Source organism: Coffea arabica, chromosome 6e (genome assembly GCF_036785885.1).
Source record: "Coffea arabica cultivar ET-39 chromosome 6e, Coffea Arabica ET-39 HiFi, whole genome shotgun sequence".
NCBI lineage: Eukaryota > Viridiplantae > Streptophyta > Magnoliopsida > Gentianales > Rubiaceae > Coffea > Coffea arabica.
The window spans coordinates 18,951,879-18,968,595 of record NC_092321.1 but is presented as its reverse complement, the minus strand read 5'-3'; the positions used below and the strand labels follow the sequence as shown (position 1 = coordinate 18,968,595).

The following is a 16,717-nucleotide window of genomic DNA, read 5'->3' as shown; positions in this document are numbered from 1 at the left end:
ATATATATATATATATATATATATATATATATATATATATATATACCAAAAGAAAAAACTAGAAATGAATGAATTAATCCCAACTGACCGATGACAGTCACTGCAGGAGACTGAGAAAAGCTTCGCCTTCTCTCCTTATCTCTGGTTCTGTGACTTTGCAGCTGGACTCCGAGGAAGAGGAAGAAGAAGACGAAGGAGATGAAGAAAAGGGCTTTCTCAGTCGTCTGTGATGCTCAACTTCCTCACAAATCAGGGGTAAGAGGCACTGTTCCTACTGCTACTTGTACTACTCTCTCATTCATTTCTCCAAGAAACTCAACCCTTATTCAAAACCCCCAATCAACTTTTCGTTCTGTTGCTTCTCATGCCTATAGTACTCGTTGTAAAAGTAGAAATCATCTCTTTAATTCTGAAGACATTGTCCATTATGGGTCTCGGAGATTGAGGAGTGATATTGACAGTATCAACAATCTTGATGAAGCTCTAGGCTTTTACAAGCAGATGGTACGGTGTTAAGATGAAGCAATATTTGGTGGTTCTTTCTCTTTACAGGGATATGGCCGAGTTAGGATGCATTCCGCTTGATGAATACCCGCTAAATATTGTGATTAACTGTTATTGCTTCTTGGGTAGAGTGGATTTTGGGTTTTCTATATTGGGTAGCTTCTTCAAGCGAGGTATTTTGCCCAATACGGCCACCTTTACCACTCTGCTCAAAGGACTCTTTCGGGAACACAAAATTCATGAGGCACAAGGATTGTTCAAGAAAGTAATATATGAAAAGCTATGCGTGCCCAATGAAATTACCATGGGACTGTGATAGATGGGCTTTCTAAGGCTGGGAACACTAGCATGGCCATTCAAGTCCTTAGATTCATGGAAAAAGGAGGAAGGTGCAGGCCTAATGCTGCTGCTTACAACACTATTATCGACGGGTTGTGCAAGGATAAAATGATGGATCAAGCTCTCTCCCTTATACACGAGATGATTGAGAAAGGAATTGCCCCGGATGTCATCACTTACAATTGTTTGGTCCAGGGTCTGTGCAATTTAAGTAAATGGAAGGATGCTGGAAAGCTCTTTACCGAGATGAAGGCTTATAATATTTTTCCAAGTGTCGTTACTTTTAATATTCTTATTGATGCACTATGTAAGGAAGGACAGTTAGAAGGTGCAGAGGAGGTGCTGAAAATCATGATTGGGCAAAATGAGAAGCCTGATAATGCTACATATAACGCATTGATGGATGGGTTCTGTTTACAAGGCCGAATGGACGAAGCAAAGAGAGTTTTTGATAAAATGGCTGCTAACGGCCTTAGTCCTGATGTTCAAAGCCATAATATATTGATAAATGGCTATATGAAGAAAATGAAAGTGGAACCGGCCATGAGTCTCTTCCAAGAGATTCCACGGAAAGGCTTAACACCTGATGTTGCAACTTATAACACAGTCCTGCAGGGTTTATTTAGTGTGCGAAGGTATCTTACGGCAATCGAAGTTTTCAATGAGATGCGAGCTGCTGGCATAAAGCCTGATTTTTACACTTACTGTGTGTTATTGGACGGTTTATGCAAGAACTCACATGTTGAGGAAGCACTTCAATTTTTGCACAAGATGGAAGTTGATGGAGTAGATTGTCAGATAACAATGTACAGCATCGTCCTTGATGGATTATGCAAATGTGGGAAGCTTGACAGTGCCCGACATCTTTTCTATAGTCTCTCTTCTAAAGGATTAGACCCTGATGTTACAACATATAACACGATGATAAATGGCCTCTTTTCAGAAGGTTTACTGCAGGAAGCCAAAGATTTTATTAAGAAAATGGTTGCACTCCAGATCTAATTACATTTAATATTATTGTTCATGGACTTCTTAAGGGTGGCAAATTTAATGATGCAGTGGTATGTTTTGATGAAATGGATAGGAGAGGATTCTCACTGCATTTGTCTACTTTTTCATTTTTACTAGATTCATACAGAGATAGTGGAAACGATCCCTCTCTTTTTAAGGTGATAGAGAAGTTTGCACCAAAGATGTGTAATGGAAGTCTAAATATTGGGAAAGGGGGGTCTTATACTTAATTGGCTTCATTTGGGACCTCTGGATATTCCGCTGCTTTTTTTGGCTCCTAGCATTTAGTCATCCAAAGGTACATGATGTAGATTCGCAGTTGATATTGTTCTCAGTATCTGTCCTTCGGGTTTCAAAAAGTTTATCAATAGTCCTTGGAGGAGCAATCTTTGAGCATATTCTAGAGATTTGAAGATTAAATACTTGCAGGGTGATAAGCGAGAATGTGTTAGAAGCTCTCTCTTGACTATCAGACAAAAGAGTGTCTGCCTGCCCGTTTTCAATGCATTTCATGGTTTGTACTCTGTGATCACGCCTCTCTCATCACTTTCTCAAAATTTTATGCCTAATTGTCTTGATGGCTCACATTGTCTGTTTGAGTCAGTCTTGTGTATGCTTGCTTTATACATGATGGCTTGTCCATGTAATTGTCATGTTGGCTTATACAGACATTGTCGGCGTGGCAGTTGCAAAATAATCAAATTAAGTGAAAAAAAACCGGAGTTGTGAATGAAAGTCATTGTCCTGTAGAATTCACTTTCTCCAACTTAACTTGACTGCCATTTTTTTGAGTCTTCTTTGTTTGAGTGCGTGTTCTAATTCTTCCCATATACATCCCTGCCCTCCCCTTAGACATGAAATTAGCTCACAAGTCCCTGAATTTACGGTTAAAGATCAGAGAAAGTGTAGCTAGCATTAACACCCAGAAGTTTTTACCTCCTGTGATAATCGGAAATTGCATTCTGTAAATTTTAGAGGTTACAAAGTGTTTTTTGGTTGATTTTGGTGCCTAAAGTTTGCAAGCTACGAGCACAATCAAGGTCCAAAATAACATCAGTTTTGTATTAGGGCCTTTAACTGCTGAGTTTTTTTCACACATTTATTAACCATTTACAAGTCATGAACTACTGATAAACCTTTTGGAAGGCAGAGGATGCCCTCCAGCCAAAGACTGAAGGGCAGCCATGGCATAGCAGTTCTCAATCCGCTTGTTCTGGTTGAAGAGCAGCTACAGTTAAACTATTAAACTTCAATTCCCTTGTATCTTTTTTGCCAGAGGGTTTTTCCCCACTGGAGTTTTTCTGAGCTACTGATACACATTGCAGGCACACTTCTGAGCTTCCTGCTGCCTTTCTCTAGAATGAGGTGATAAGCACGCTGGAATATTTAGATTTCGTCATGTGTCTGTTAGTGGAGAAGATAGAGGTAAGTTTGACTTAGTTGTTACCTACAGCATCTTCTATTCTATTATAGACGAAAAATGCTTCTCTTCCCTTTCTCAATTTTGTGAGAGAAGATAGAAGAAGCTTGCTTAGTTGTTAGCATAATCAGAAGCCATTCGATGCAGAGGGGGCTGCTTTTGTCGCTCAAAGTTCTGGCCTGCATCATCTTCTATTCTTTCATTATACCGAAAACGCTTCTCTAATATACTGGACATGCTCATTGGAGCAGCATCAAGATGTTGAGTTTATCGCCTATATCATATAGTAATTGCATTGTTTATCTTAAATATTATTGTCGCAAGGACTTATCAAGGCTAGTGAATTTGATGATGCAGCGGTTTATTTTGAAGAAATGGATTAGCTAGGATTCTCACTGCAAGTATCTACTTTTGCGTTTTACTAGATTCGTTCAGAGATAGTGGAAATGATCCATCCCTTTATAAGATAGTTGAGAAGTTTGCTCCAAATTTGTGCAGTAGCAGTCTTAAATGTTGGAGAAGGGGATCTTATACTTAATTGGCTCCATTTAGGATCTCTGGATATTTCTCTCTTTTTTTTTTTGCTCCTTTTTTTTATCTGATTTTGCTCTTTAGATGCTCTTCTCTGTCCTTTTTAAAGACATCTCAGGTATCCAGCCATACAAAGTTGTTGAGTTTTTACTTGATAGAGATTCAGATACTCAGTGTAGAATATTCGACTCGAAGTATTTAAACATGGTGAACATTCTAACTTCAATAGGAGGGCAATGTAAATGTCTCTTAATCACAGGTCGAAGAAGAAATTTCTACTATTATCAGTTTGACTTGTTTTAACAGTCTCTGTTTTTTCCTATTTTGCTGTTGGTTCTCTAAAATAACTCTTTCAACACTTATGTTCTGCTTTAGTTCTTTAAGTTTGTCTTTTAATCACATGCACAGCAGAAGCAAGTTTTGGTATTCTAAGATTGAACTCAAACGATAAATATTTGATTCTATCACTAATGATGACAGTGTTGCTACGTGTGAATACTGAAGGAAGAGTGTAATTTTTGTAACCTTAGTGAGTGGTGAATTAATTAATTAAAGTTGGCGCTGAAGTATGCTATCATCACAGGCTGTGTCTTTCTGCTACCACTCATTTCTTGGTGTCTGTTTCTTTTAGGTTTGTTCATGTGTTCCGAGTGAAAGTTTGACAGCCTGATGCCTGTTGCGTTCTGTTTACATTTGGTAGGAAAGGGAATGAAGAGCCTTACATTCGGTGAGAAATGGAATGACTCTGTTACCTATGGAAAAAGAAGATGGAACCTGATGAATGCTATTTCATTACAGGGATACATTAATTCCAGAATGGGACAAACAGAAATATCAGAACAGGCACGTCAAAGAATGAAAGCACATAGGATTAGAGCAAAGCAAAATCTAGTTGAACACACATGATATTTTTGAAACACCACTGAATCTGTGATGTAGTAGCTTTTTTCTTTCCCTTCTCTTTGTAATGCTTGTACTCGTGCTAGCACTATACAATAGTAGTAGGTATACTTTGATGACATTAATTATCTGTTATCTTTCGTTATTTCAGGGAACATGTTGAATTTTCTTCTTTCCACTTTCTGTCATTGAAAAGAATAGTGTCATCTGACACTATCAGTGCATGTGCATCACCATGCAATCTAAGTCTTGGAGAGTTGGAAAGTAAAGGTTATCTCTCAATACAATTACAGTTACAGGCGTGGAGTTTAATAGTTTTAACGACTTGGGCGTTAGAAATTACTTTTAAGGTTAATCACACCGTGAAATCCTTGTTTTGTCTTAATACCTTGTTAAAAAGCAAACGAGTCTTTAAAGAATCAACACTAATATCTTTGGTCCCAAAGCATGAGTATCAATACCGTGAAGGATAGTCTTTAAAGAATAAGTATCAACACTAATATCTTTGGTCCCAAAGAATAAAAAGCAAACGAGTCTTTAAATGGATTAATCAATTTGGTAGGCAAAACTCTTTTATTTGGGTTGGGCAATTTTTTTCAAAGTTATTATTTTTCCTTTTTGTTTAAGTGCACTTTCATTAAATTGTCTATTTCAAAACAATATAATAAATGAAATATCACCAAAAATTGATGATTATATTTATTTGCTGTATTAAAAAGATGTGGATATGTTTTTTCACGCTTAAAATACTTGCAGTGTACCATGATACGATATGTTTTTTATTGAGTAATGTACTTGATAAGAATAAGAACAATATGTTTTTTATTGAGTAATGTACTTGATAAGAATAAGAACAAGGTAGAAGATATTAGCACTTCAAAAAAAAAAAAAAAGAAGTTTTAGAACCCCCCCCCCCCTTCCCCCTCTCCCTCTCTTTCCTTTTATATTATTTGAATTGAAAAATTTGCCCTCAAGCTTATAAGACTATCCTTCAAGCAATTTCTTTTTCCTTTCTTGCATACTTTATGGTTTAGACAACTACACCCTTAATCAACCTCGCAACTAGCCAGGGTTGAGACAACCCTTACTATCACCTAAAAATGCTCAAACATCCTCTGATCCTCATATAAGACAGAAATTCATGATATAGTGCTATGAAATTGAGGATTCCATGAATTCAACAAAGGCAACTATTTAACAGGTAAGCCATCCTAAAAAGAACCAAATTCAGGTACAATAATTTTATTAACCTCTCTTTAAATAATCCACCATAAACTCCTAAAAAGAACCACATCCAAGTTCCACAATTATATTAATCTCTCCTAAAGACAGCACTGCAATTATATAAGAAATTAAACAAAAGTAAAATTGAACTAATTAATTAAGCACTAAACTTTTGCATTAGAATGTAATGCACTTAGTCCTACATAATTTTTTTTTTTTTGAAAAAGTACACACATTGACTCTGTAGCAAATATAGAGAAAAAAACACCACCTTCACTATGGAGTTTCTAAATTTTAATAGTAGTGACGAACGTATCAACCAAGGATAAAAGTGAATATTGTTTTGTGGCGGTTTTCTTTGGGTTTCAGGGGGAGGGGGGTAGTTTTGGCTGCAAGGATTAGGAAATTAGGTATAGATTTGCACTAACGGAAGTGATTGTAGTGGTCAGTGGATATGAAAGGAGTAGAATTGGTGAGAAGTTAGAGATAGAAAGAAATGCATATTATTTTGTAACTGACACTAAATGAGGGGCATATTTGTCAATTTTACTAATATAAAAGAAAATTAGAGTGTTGAGGTTTTGCTTGGAATGTTATTGTCATTTGACTAATAAAAATTGCCTTCAAAAATTAGCAAATTCAGTCCAAACTGAAATTATTATTATTTTTTGTCATTCATTGAGATGATTGGTTACATTTTAAAAACAACTTTTTTCTATGTTTAAGTATAACTTTTATTAAAGTACATTAGAACTAGAGTCATTGACTCCTTTTATAATGCTAAACAACAATTTACACTTGTTTGGATTGTGAGTTTTCCATGGTTGTCAAAATCGCGATCCGTACGATCCTACGATTTGAATAACAAAATCGATCCGGATCGCATTCAAAATCGCAAATTGCATTAATCGATCATAAGATCGAGTAGGATCGTATAGAATCGTACGATCGTACGATCCTACATCGATCCTACAAAATTTTGCTAATATATGAAATACGATGCTCCATTTTGCAAGTAAATGAAAACATTTGGGGTAGGCTTGTAATTTATCAAAGAATTGCAGCCTTTAATTGCAATGTTTTAACAATTTTTGCTCAAAAAGTTAAAAAATTTAAAGTTCAGATTTATTGGGACTCAAAGCACGAGGCTCCATTTTTGCAAGTAAATGAAAACATTTGGGGTAGGCTTGTAATTTATCAAAGAATTGCAGCCTTTAATTGCAATGTTTTAACAATTTTTGCTCAAAAAGTCAAAAAATTGAAAGTTCAGATTTATTGGGACTCAGAAGTAGTATATACAGAATGAATATAAGGTATATATATATATATATATATATATATATATATATATATATATATATATAACCGAACGGATCGGACCCAAAAATAGGTCCAAAACCAAAATCCCAATAGAAGACAGACACGGTAATTTGTTTATATCGTAAGCGAGCTACTCGGATAACAAACGAGTCGAGTTTACTCGGCTTGTTAATTAAACGAGCATATCTCGAGTTTGAACTCGACTCGTTTATCACAATTAACAAGCCGAGCTCGAGCTTTATCGAATCGAGCTTTCAAACTGCTCGTTTCATTTAACAGCTCTACATGTGTGCATGTTATAAACTAATTTTGATATCATTTAAATTATTAAATATCATAACTAATAGATAGTTAGATTTTTTTTTCTAATTGATCATTCATCATATCTGTTAACAAGTGTTTTTTTTCTTTTGCTCCGTATATGATAACAAGTGTTTTTCAAGAAAAGTGCTTATGTCATAAGAATTTTGTAATTAATGTAGAATTAAAAATAACATAAGAGGATAACCTTTTGATGTGGGAGGGGTTTTGTTTGATTTTGGTCTAAAATGGAATGAGCAAAAGGGAAATGCTATTGTCAGTCTCTCATAAGTTTATGTTCATGTGTCTCTATATAGTTTTACTAAATTATTGAGTTTATTTTCATAAAAAAAACCAAAAATATTATCAAACTCAGAGTAATAACTAATAAACCAAAAATGCTAAAAAGAAACCAAAAATACAAAATGAAAAACCAGCAAAGAATGAATTAATCACAAAACCTGAGGGGGACGACAATCTTCATCGTCTTTGGCTCCTCACTCGTCTCCTCAGCTAGGGGTGCAAACGAGCCGAGCCGAATCGAGTTTTGAATTTATCGAGTCGAGCTACACTTATTTATACGCGAGCTCGAAAAATAAAGCTCGAGCTCGGCTCGATGTAGGAAAAAGAAAACTCGAGATCGACTCGTTTATAGCTCGCGAGCCTAGCTCGAATTCTGGCTCGCGAATAGCTCGAGTTCTGCTCGATTTTCTGGCTCACGAATAGCTCGAAATCAGCTCGATTTCTAGCTCGTTAGGAGCTCGAGTTCGAACTCGAAAATAGCTCGAAAATTTCTGGAAATTTAAGCAAGAAAACAGCAATTTTGTCCGCATATTTTTGACAAAATTTAGCATGATAATAACAATTTTTCACATATTCTTGATCTTGAGGCCTACAAATTATGCACTAATACAATCATAAATGTCCAAATATCCACTAATACAAATCATCCAAAAATATCCAGATGCCCACTAATACAAATTATCCAAATTTCCACAAATATCCACTAATACAAATTAAAAGCAGCTTGTTGTCCACAAGAACCAAGGCATGACATGAAGCGAGAATTAGTCCACCAACTCCAACTCCAGAAAATTCCTAAAGGTTAAAAGAATCATAAGAAAAACGATTTGGCAAAAATGCAAATGCCAAATAAGAATGAAACCATCAATCAAAGAAATGAAATGCGTGATAACCAGCAATACACAGAGAACTCATGCGTGATAACTAAATGGAGATATACTAATAACAGAAAACTCATACCCAATGAGTTATAGATGACGCAAATGAAATACATGACAAAAGAAGATCAAATGTGAGATGCAAAAAGTATAACAATTTCCAAGATGATATAAACCATTTGCATCATTAAATTTCATAAACATGTGAAAGAAATCAACTTATTAGTACAAGCAAATCACGCAACTATCATTATTGACATTATTCATCTATATGAAAAGAATATCAAATCTTCGAATCCTTAAAGAAACCATAAGTTAACAGGAGCACAAGGGTGCCTACATCATAAGATGTTTGTTCATCTACATGATCGTAGTCATTGTTAGCCTGCTGCATTGCGCAAGAATGGTAAAACAGATCAATAGAATAGCAAAGTTTCTTCCATGTAATCGAAAGGGCACCAATTTCCCATGCAATTGCACAAGCTGATAAAAAAAAGACAAAAAACAGAAATAGAAAACAATATATTGCTCCTTGCATTAGGCGCAAGATGTCCCCTACTGCCTTAATTTCCTACTGGAACAAACTCAACACAACACATAACCATCGCATATATGATTGCACTCCACCAGCGTTCTATAACCATCTGCAATTCTGCACTAACCTCTGTGATCTTAATACCATGAGTTAGAATTGGACAAAACTCTAAATAGAAAATTAAAGGTAAATTACCTCAAACATCTCCGAAGTCAAGAAATAGGCAACACAATCTCTTGTCTATCCTTCAATTTCTGGAAAAACAAAAAAATAAAATAAAAGAAATTAAGAAATAGTAAGGCCGAATTTAAATATTATGTGTGATAATTTTTTTTTGTTACCTTTTCCTTTTTCTTCACCCCGTGTAGCTTACGACACCAATCTCCAGCACACATTAACATTTCTACAGTTTCTGGAGCCAAGGAAGCACGGTAAGAGTCGATTACTCTGGTTCCAGCACTAAATGTAGCTTCTGAAGCTACAGTGCTTATTGGAATGGCTAAAATATCAGCAGCCATCTTGGGAAGAATCTTGTATTTTGTCGTGTCTTTCCACCACTTCAAGGCATCCAAATTCACGATGTCTATCGTTGAATCATCTGCAGCTGTGAGGAGACCATCTTCAAAGTAGGTATCCAACTCATTCTTGACGGGTTGAACACTCTCAACGGTAGCAATATGGGTCAGAAATTCACTCATACCCGAAACATGGGACACTGATGAAGATGCACTACTACTGCTCTTGGTTGGGTGATCACTGCCGATTAGTAGTTGAGAAGATGATCCACTTTGGCCTGAAACATGTATCTCCACATATTCATCATATAGGTCATACAAGGCTTGTCGAACCTTGCCTATATTGCTTTGCACTTCATGTGGAAGATAAAGTAATGGAAAGCAATAGTTTATGACCCTCATCTTGCATCTGGGATCCAAAATAGCTGCTATAGACATTAATAAGTTACATTCTCCCCAGTACTTATCAAATTTCAGCTTCATCTTTTGCACCATTGACCGGACAAAATCATCTTCATCATCAACCTTACTATCTAGTAGCACTTTTATCCGACAAACTTCATTTAGATATAAATTTGCTGTCGGATAATCACTACCAGATATCACATGAGTTGCTGTCCAAAAAGCTTTTAAAATATCGCACACTTTTGAAACCTTTTCCCAATCTTCTGTGGTTGGACAAAAATCATAATTTGGCTCTCTATCTCTGTATCTTGGAAAAACATCTTGAAATTTCAGTGCACAAGTCAGCATCTCATAAGTAGAATTCCACCTTGTTTTGCAGTCATAAATTAGCATTTTTTCTGGCAACTGCAGCTGGCGTACAATTTCAGCAAATTGCAAGCGTCTTCCATCTGTCTTATTGATAAACTCCACACTGTCCCTGATTGTGTCAACTATTTCCTTGATCCGACTAAGTCCGTCTTGAACCATCAAATTCAGTATATGAGCACAACATCTCACATGAAATAACTTTCCTTTTGCTAATAGACACTTGTTTCTGGAGAAAGTGTCCTTCAAACATCTTAGTGCACTGTCATTATTTGAGGCATTATCGACTGAGATTGTATAAATCTTACTCTCAATTCCCCAATCCGTTAAACATTTGAAAATAGCATCCGCAATTTGGATGCCCCGACGTGGAGGAGGGACGTGCACAAAGTTGAGAACCCGTTTCTGTAATCTCCAGTTGCTATCAATCCAATGCCCGGTTACGACCATATACTCATTTTTTTGGTTCTTGGACTTCCAAAGATCTGTAGTCAAGCTGATTTTCTTGACTTTCTTTAATTGATTCTTCAATTTTGTCTTCTCTCTTTCATAAACTGATGTGCAATCATTTTTGTTCATAGTCCGATTGATTCTTTGCCATTCGGGCATCCCTCTTTTTTGCATCAAATTGAAGCCTTCTTCCTCCACAATTGAAAATGGATGCTCATGCATAAGCACCCATTCAGCAGTAGCCTCTCTCATGGCTGCCATATCAAACGTCCCGGAGTGAAGGTAGGTTTGAGAAGCTTCGGCAGAATCAGCAGATGGGAAATTGATCTTTGTTTGTTGTGTTGCTTTTTTTAGTTTTTGCAATCGGATAGCACATGACTTCCTATGCCTTAGCAAACTTGAAGTTGTACTAGTTTTCGTCTTCTTGAACTTTGCATGGCAATGAATACACTCAGACATGAGAGTTTTTTGATGGCCAACTTCAACATCTTTAAAGTCATCCCATGCTACTGATTTTTTCTGCCTCTTTTTTTTTCGAAAAGCATCTAAGCCATCATCCGCAGCAGCTTCTTCTACAATTGTTTGAGTGGTTGCATGTGTATCACCTTCTAATGCTTCATCTTCACTCCCTAATTCTTCATCACCAAGAGAGAATTCCAGCTCTTCGTCAATGTTAACAGCAATACCCTTGTCAATGATATTCACTGGACTAGCGGAATCACCAACTGATCTAATAATTGGTGAAGATTGCTCTTGGTTGGACGTATCCATTTTATATTCTCAATTTCTTTTAACTATACCAAAAGGAAAAAAAAAAAAAGCCATAAGCAACATTCTTTAGTCCCAAAACAGATTACTATTACTAGGAAACAAGTTAGTAGCAGTAATTATTTTCAAGAAAGTCCATCTTCTTTTTTACTTTAATTTGGGGTGACACACATCTAAGAGAAGTCATCAAGACCAATAGGAACAGTGGATCCATCAAAAGAAGATAGCAAATGAAAAATAAGCAAAGAGATTTAATTATGAGATTGAACAAAAAGAATAACACATTCTTTTTTGTCCTCACTGTTTTGTACAGAATAGGAGTATGAAATAGTAAGTACAAGCTTGGGGGTGAGGGTAAGTGATAGAGACAGATAATTAACTATGTGGAATATCCCAAAACTCTGTTCTAGTAGTTCGCAGCATTGCCATTGCTCAGGTACAATCAAGGCTTGCCACTTCAGTAACTGAAGATCTGGCATGTATAAACCTTTAGAAAAGAAGAAAAGAAACTGAAGATCTGGCATAAACATCTTAAATGCAGTTTGCTGTAGAATTTTTTAACTGTTAACAAGTTTTACACACTTCTGAAATCTCTTTTATTTATTCTAATTGAGGCTTTCCTTTTTAGTAATGAAGTTAACATATGGGCCAGAACATATTCAGAAAGTAAATCTTGTACCCTAAGCTCTGATGGATTTAAATATTGGAGTCTTTAAATATTTAGTCCACTTGGAACTTAAATAACCACTATCCATTTAAAGTCCACTGATCCCTCGCCAATGATCTGCCTAGCATAGAAAACTCTTACACACTGCATGTAGATGCAAGAACCACAAAGCTAAGGCTCTGAATCCTACAACAATATCTAGAAGAGAACAGGGTTAGCAGCCAATACCAAGATGTTGGTGTAGCTTTGGATCAATAGTTTTAATGATCTGTGCAAGAGTACTCAGCTGAGATTGAACACCAACAGAAGTTGTGCTGCACCTAAAGTTTTCCCTCTTCAAAAGCACAGAGATGTACAATAGAATTCCAGAAAATAAGCAGTGAATACAGGTTAAATTGTAAAACATACAAGACAAGAAGTTGCCTTATATCAGGGCTAGGTGAAATACACGCATATCACTTAAGATTTGACATGTTTAAAAACTCAAAAAAGAGAAATCCTAATAAGGACACTGAAACAACCAAATCAGTCAGGTCCCTGACATCCCATGAACGTTCAAAGCAGAGAAAATTACATATAAAGAAAATATGTACCAATCAAATCTTTGGCACAGAATATTATATTTATAGAGTTACAAGAAAAATTGCATTGTTTGGTCATGAATTTTCAATGTAAAAAATAACAAGTTAACTAATATCAAAGAGTTATCACCTGCAGACATACAACAATAATAGTGTTCAATTAACTTAACTCCATTTCCAGGGTTTCAATATGTATGGCAAAGAAAATGGACTGACAGCATTGAATATTCTTATATGGCCAGCAACAACTGAGTTCAACTTTACATCTAAAATCGGCAAATCATGACAGTACAAAATTAGAAAACATAGTCCATTTGAAAATCGTTCTTCACTTTCTCAAATCTCCATATGACATATATCATGAGCAGACCAAAACTGCCGAATTAAACTCAAATTGCTCCCTGGTTATTTTCTTGTTTAGGCAGTTTTAGCACCACAAGAAGGAAAGCAACAAGAGTAGATCCATGGCCTCCTCCATTCCAGAAAAAGTAAAAAGAAGAATGAAGACGAGAATAGGAAAAGGGGAGAAAATTAAATGAGTGTAGCTCAGAGATGAAAATATACGCAATTTATCTATAGTACTGCAGCATGAATTTAAGCATAGATTGGAAGCCATGCATTTGAAACAACAAGAATTAGAATGAGCACAAGAACATTAACACAACAAATATGAATACATATTTTACAATAAGCAAGTGAGAAATTGCACGTATCAGGGAAAAAGAGCTTACCAATCTGCGCATTGCACGCTCAAAGCACAAAAGCTCGGTGGGTTGCGCACTTGCTCGCTGGAAAAGTTTAGAAAAAATCCGGAGATAGGAATTCACTGAGAAGCTGGTTGGGTTCGTCAGTCAGCCTCGTTGAAGTGGTTGGGTTCCGAAAAGCTGGTTGGGTTGCCTATGTGGAGCTGGTGGAAGCGGTGGAGAAACTGGAGATGGAGCTAGTAGAAGCAGATATGGCAGTAACGGGGAATTGGGAGTTTGGGACTTCCCATGGTTTCAAGAGGGTTGCCTTTCTGGCTCCGTGCATACTGGGATGAATCTGGTGTTTTCGATTCTCAGGTAAGGGACCCGAGTGCCCCCGCTCATTGGAGCTGCACTTGCGACAGAGTTAGGACTGAGGACAGTCAGCAGAGAAAACTTGGAGGTTGCTGAGGAGCTAGCGGAAGTGGTGGAGGTGGAGCTAGCAGAGATGGCGGTAGCGGAAGTACGAATTAGGAGTTTGGCAGTGGGACAGTCGGTCGGCGGAGCCAGAGGAAGAAGATTGATCCAAGGAAGTGAAGAAAGAAAATTGGGTAACCTAACCTAATAGAGGAAATTGTAAATTTTAATTGATTCAGGGGTATATTTGTAATTTCACACTGACTCGAGCCTAACGAGCGGCTCGTCGAGCTATCGAGCCAAAGAAACGAAGGCTCGAGCTCGCCTCGTTTGTCTTCACGAACGGCTCGAGCTCGGCTCGAGCTCGGTCAACACGAGCTCGAGCTGAGCTTTGACTCGAGCTGCTCGCGAGCAGCTCGCGAGCAGCTCGAGTCGCCTGCAGGCCTATCCTCAGCTGCGACTTTCTGATTTTGTGGCTGAACTCCGAAGGCAAAACCATCAAGAAGATGAGAAAAAGGGCCCTCTCAGGTACTGCTACTACTGCCGCTTTTACTACTCTTTCATTTCTTTCTCCAAGAAATTCAACCCCCATCCAATCTGCTTTTCACTCTGCAGCCCTCACTATTGGTATTACAAGTAGTAATCATCATCAGGCTAAGCCTAACAACATTGTTCATTATGGGTCTCGGGGATTAAGGAGTGATATTGACAGAATCAGCAATCTTGATGAAGCTCTAGGCTTTTACAAGCAGATGGTCGGGATGAGACCTGTGCCTAGTGTTGTTCATTTCACTCAATTGCTGGGTCGTATTGTTAAGATGAAGCAATATTTGGTGGTTCTTTCTCTTTACAGAGATATGGCTGAGTTAGGATGCATTCCGCTTAATGAATACACACTTAATATTGTGATTAACTGTTATTGCTTCTTGGGTAAAGTGAATTTTGGGTTTTCTATATTTGGTGGCTTCTTCAAGCGAGGTATTTTGCCCGATACGGCCACCTTTAATACTCTGCTTAAAGGACTCTTTTGGGAACACAAAATTCATGAGGCACAAGCATTGTTCAAGAAAATAATATATGAAAAGCTATGCATACCTAATGAAATTACGTATGGGACTGTGATAGATGGGCTTTCTAAGGCTGGGAACACTAGCATGGCCATTCAAGTCCTTAGATTCATGGAAAAAGGAGGAAGGTGCAGGCCTCATACAGCTGCTTACAACACTATTATCGACGGGTTGTGCAAGGATAAAATGATGGATCAAGCTCTCTCCCTGTTACACGAGATGATTGAGAAAGGAATTGCCCCTGATGTCATCACTTACAGTTGTTTGGTCCGGGGTCTGTGCAATTTAAGTAAATGGAAGGACGTTGAAAAGCTCTTGACTGAGATGAAGGCTTATAATATTGCTCCTGATGTTATTACTTTTAGTATTCTTATTGGTGCACTATGTAAGGAAGGACAGTTAGAAGGTGCAGAGGAGGTACTGAAAATCATGATTGAGCAAAATCAGAAGCCTGATAATGCTACATATAGCGCATTGATGGATGGGTACTGTTTACAAGGCCGAATGGATGAAGCAAAGATAGTTTTTGATAAAATGGCTGCTAGCGGCCTTAATCCTGATGTTCAAAGCCATAGTATATTGATCAATGGTTATATGAAGAAAATGAAAGTGGATGCAGCCATGAGTCTCTTCCAAGAGATCCGACATAAAGGGTTAACACCAAATGTTGCAACTTATAACACTGTCCTGCAGGGTTTATTTAGTGTGCGGAGGTATCTTACAGCAATCGAAGTTTTCAATGAGATGCGAGCTGCTGGCATAAAGCCTGATTTTTACACTTACTGTGTGTTATTGGACGGTTTATGCAAGAACTCACATGTTGAGGAAGCACTTCAATTTTTGCACAAGATGGAAGTTGATGGAGTAGATTGTCAGATAGCAATGTACAACATCGTCCTTGATGGATTATGCAAATGTGGGAAGCTTGACAGTGCCCGACATATTTTCTATAGTCTCTCTTCTAAAGGATTAGACCCTGATGTTGCAACATATAACACAATGATAAATGGCCTCTTTTCAGAAGGTTTACTGCCGGAAGCCAAAGAGTTTATTAAGAAAATGGAAGAAAATGGTTGCGCACCAAATCAAATTACATTTAATATTATTGTTCAAGGACTTCTTAAGGCTGGCGAATTTAATGATGCAGTGGTTTATTCTGATGAAATGGATAGGAGAGGATTCTCAATGCATTTGTCTACTTTTTCGTTTTTACTAGATTCATACAGAGATAGTGGAAATGATCCCTCTATTTTTCAGATAATTGAGAAGTTTGCTCCAAAAATGGGTAATGGAAGTCTAAATAATGGAGAAGGGGGATCTTATCCTTAATTGGCTTCATTCGGGACCTTTGGATATTCTGCTACTTTTTTTGGCTCCTTGCATTTAATCATCCAAAGGTACATGATGTAGATTCGCAGCTGACATTGTTGTCAGTATCTGTCCTTTTGGTTTCCAAAAGTTTATCAACAGTCCTTGGAGGAGCAATCTTTCAGCATATTCTAGAGATTTGAAGATTTATTACTTGCATGGCGG

General features: G+C 37.1%; 3 protein-coding genes and 1 long non-coding RNA gene across 19 annotated transcripts; 2 read left to right on the top strand and 2 right to left on the bottom strand.

Moving 5' to 3' along the window:
• Positions 1-66: 66 nt before the first annotated feature.
• Positions 67-4,883, top strand: LOC113696995 (uncharacterized). 16 transcript variants are annotated; one of them, XM_072055553.1, is made up of 3 exons: positions 67-2,152; positions 2,284-2,368; positions 3,180-4,883. In XM_072055553.1, exon 1 carries the CDS (start codon positions 853-855, stop codon positions 1,843-1,845), a length of 993 nt encoding a protein of 330 aa, XP_071911654.1. In that variant the 5' UTR covers positions 67-852; the 3' UTR covers positions 1,846-2,152; positions 2,284-2,368; positions 3,180-4,883. The 16 variants fall into 16 exon arrangements, with proteins under 16 accessions (XP_071911654.1, XP_071911656.1, XP_071911655.1 ...); XM_072055555.1 differs by having other exon boundaries at positions 3,005-4,883; XM_072055554.1 differs by having other exon boundaries at positions 67-2,368; positions 3,180-3,279; positions 4,506-4,883.
• A 3,519-nt stretch (positions 4,884-8,402) lies between these two features.
• LOC140010050 (uncharacterized) lies at positions 8,403-9,607 on the bottom strand. The gene is made up of 2 exons (XR_011817309.1): positions 9,461-9,607; positions 8,403-8,647 (listed from the first exon to the last, which is right to left on the bottom strand). It is a non-coding gene; the product is annotated as an uncharacterized lncRNA (long non-coding RNA).
• A 13-nt stretch (positions 9,608-9,620) lies between these two features.
• On the bottom strand, positions 9,621-11,772 carry LOC113696526 (zinc finger BED domain-containing protein RICESLEEPER 2-like). Its single transcript, XM_072056071.1, has 2 exons — positions 9,712-11,772; positions 9,621-9,647 (listed from the first exon to the last, which is right to left on the bottom strand). Exons 1-2 carry the CDS (start codon positions 11,770-11,772, stop codon positions 9,621-9,623), a joined length of 2,088 nt encoding a protein of 695 aa, XP_071912172.1.
• Positions 11,773-14,623: 2,851 nt separating this feature from the next.
• On the top strand, positions 14,624-16,513 carry LOC113696525 (uncharacterized). The gene has a single exon (XM_027215928.2). It carries the CDS (start codon positions 14,624-14,626, stop codon positions 16,511-16,513), a length of 1,890 nt encoding a protein of 629 aa, XP_027071729.2.
• Positions 16,514-16,717: the final 204 nt, after the last annotated feature.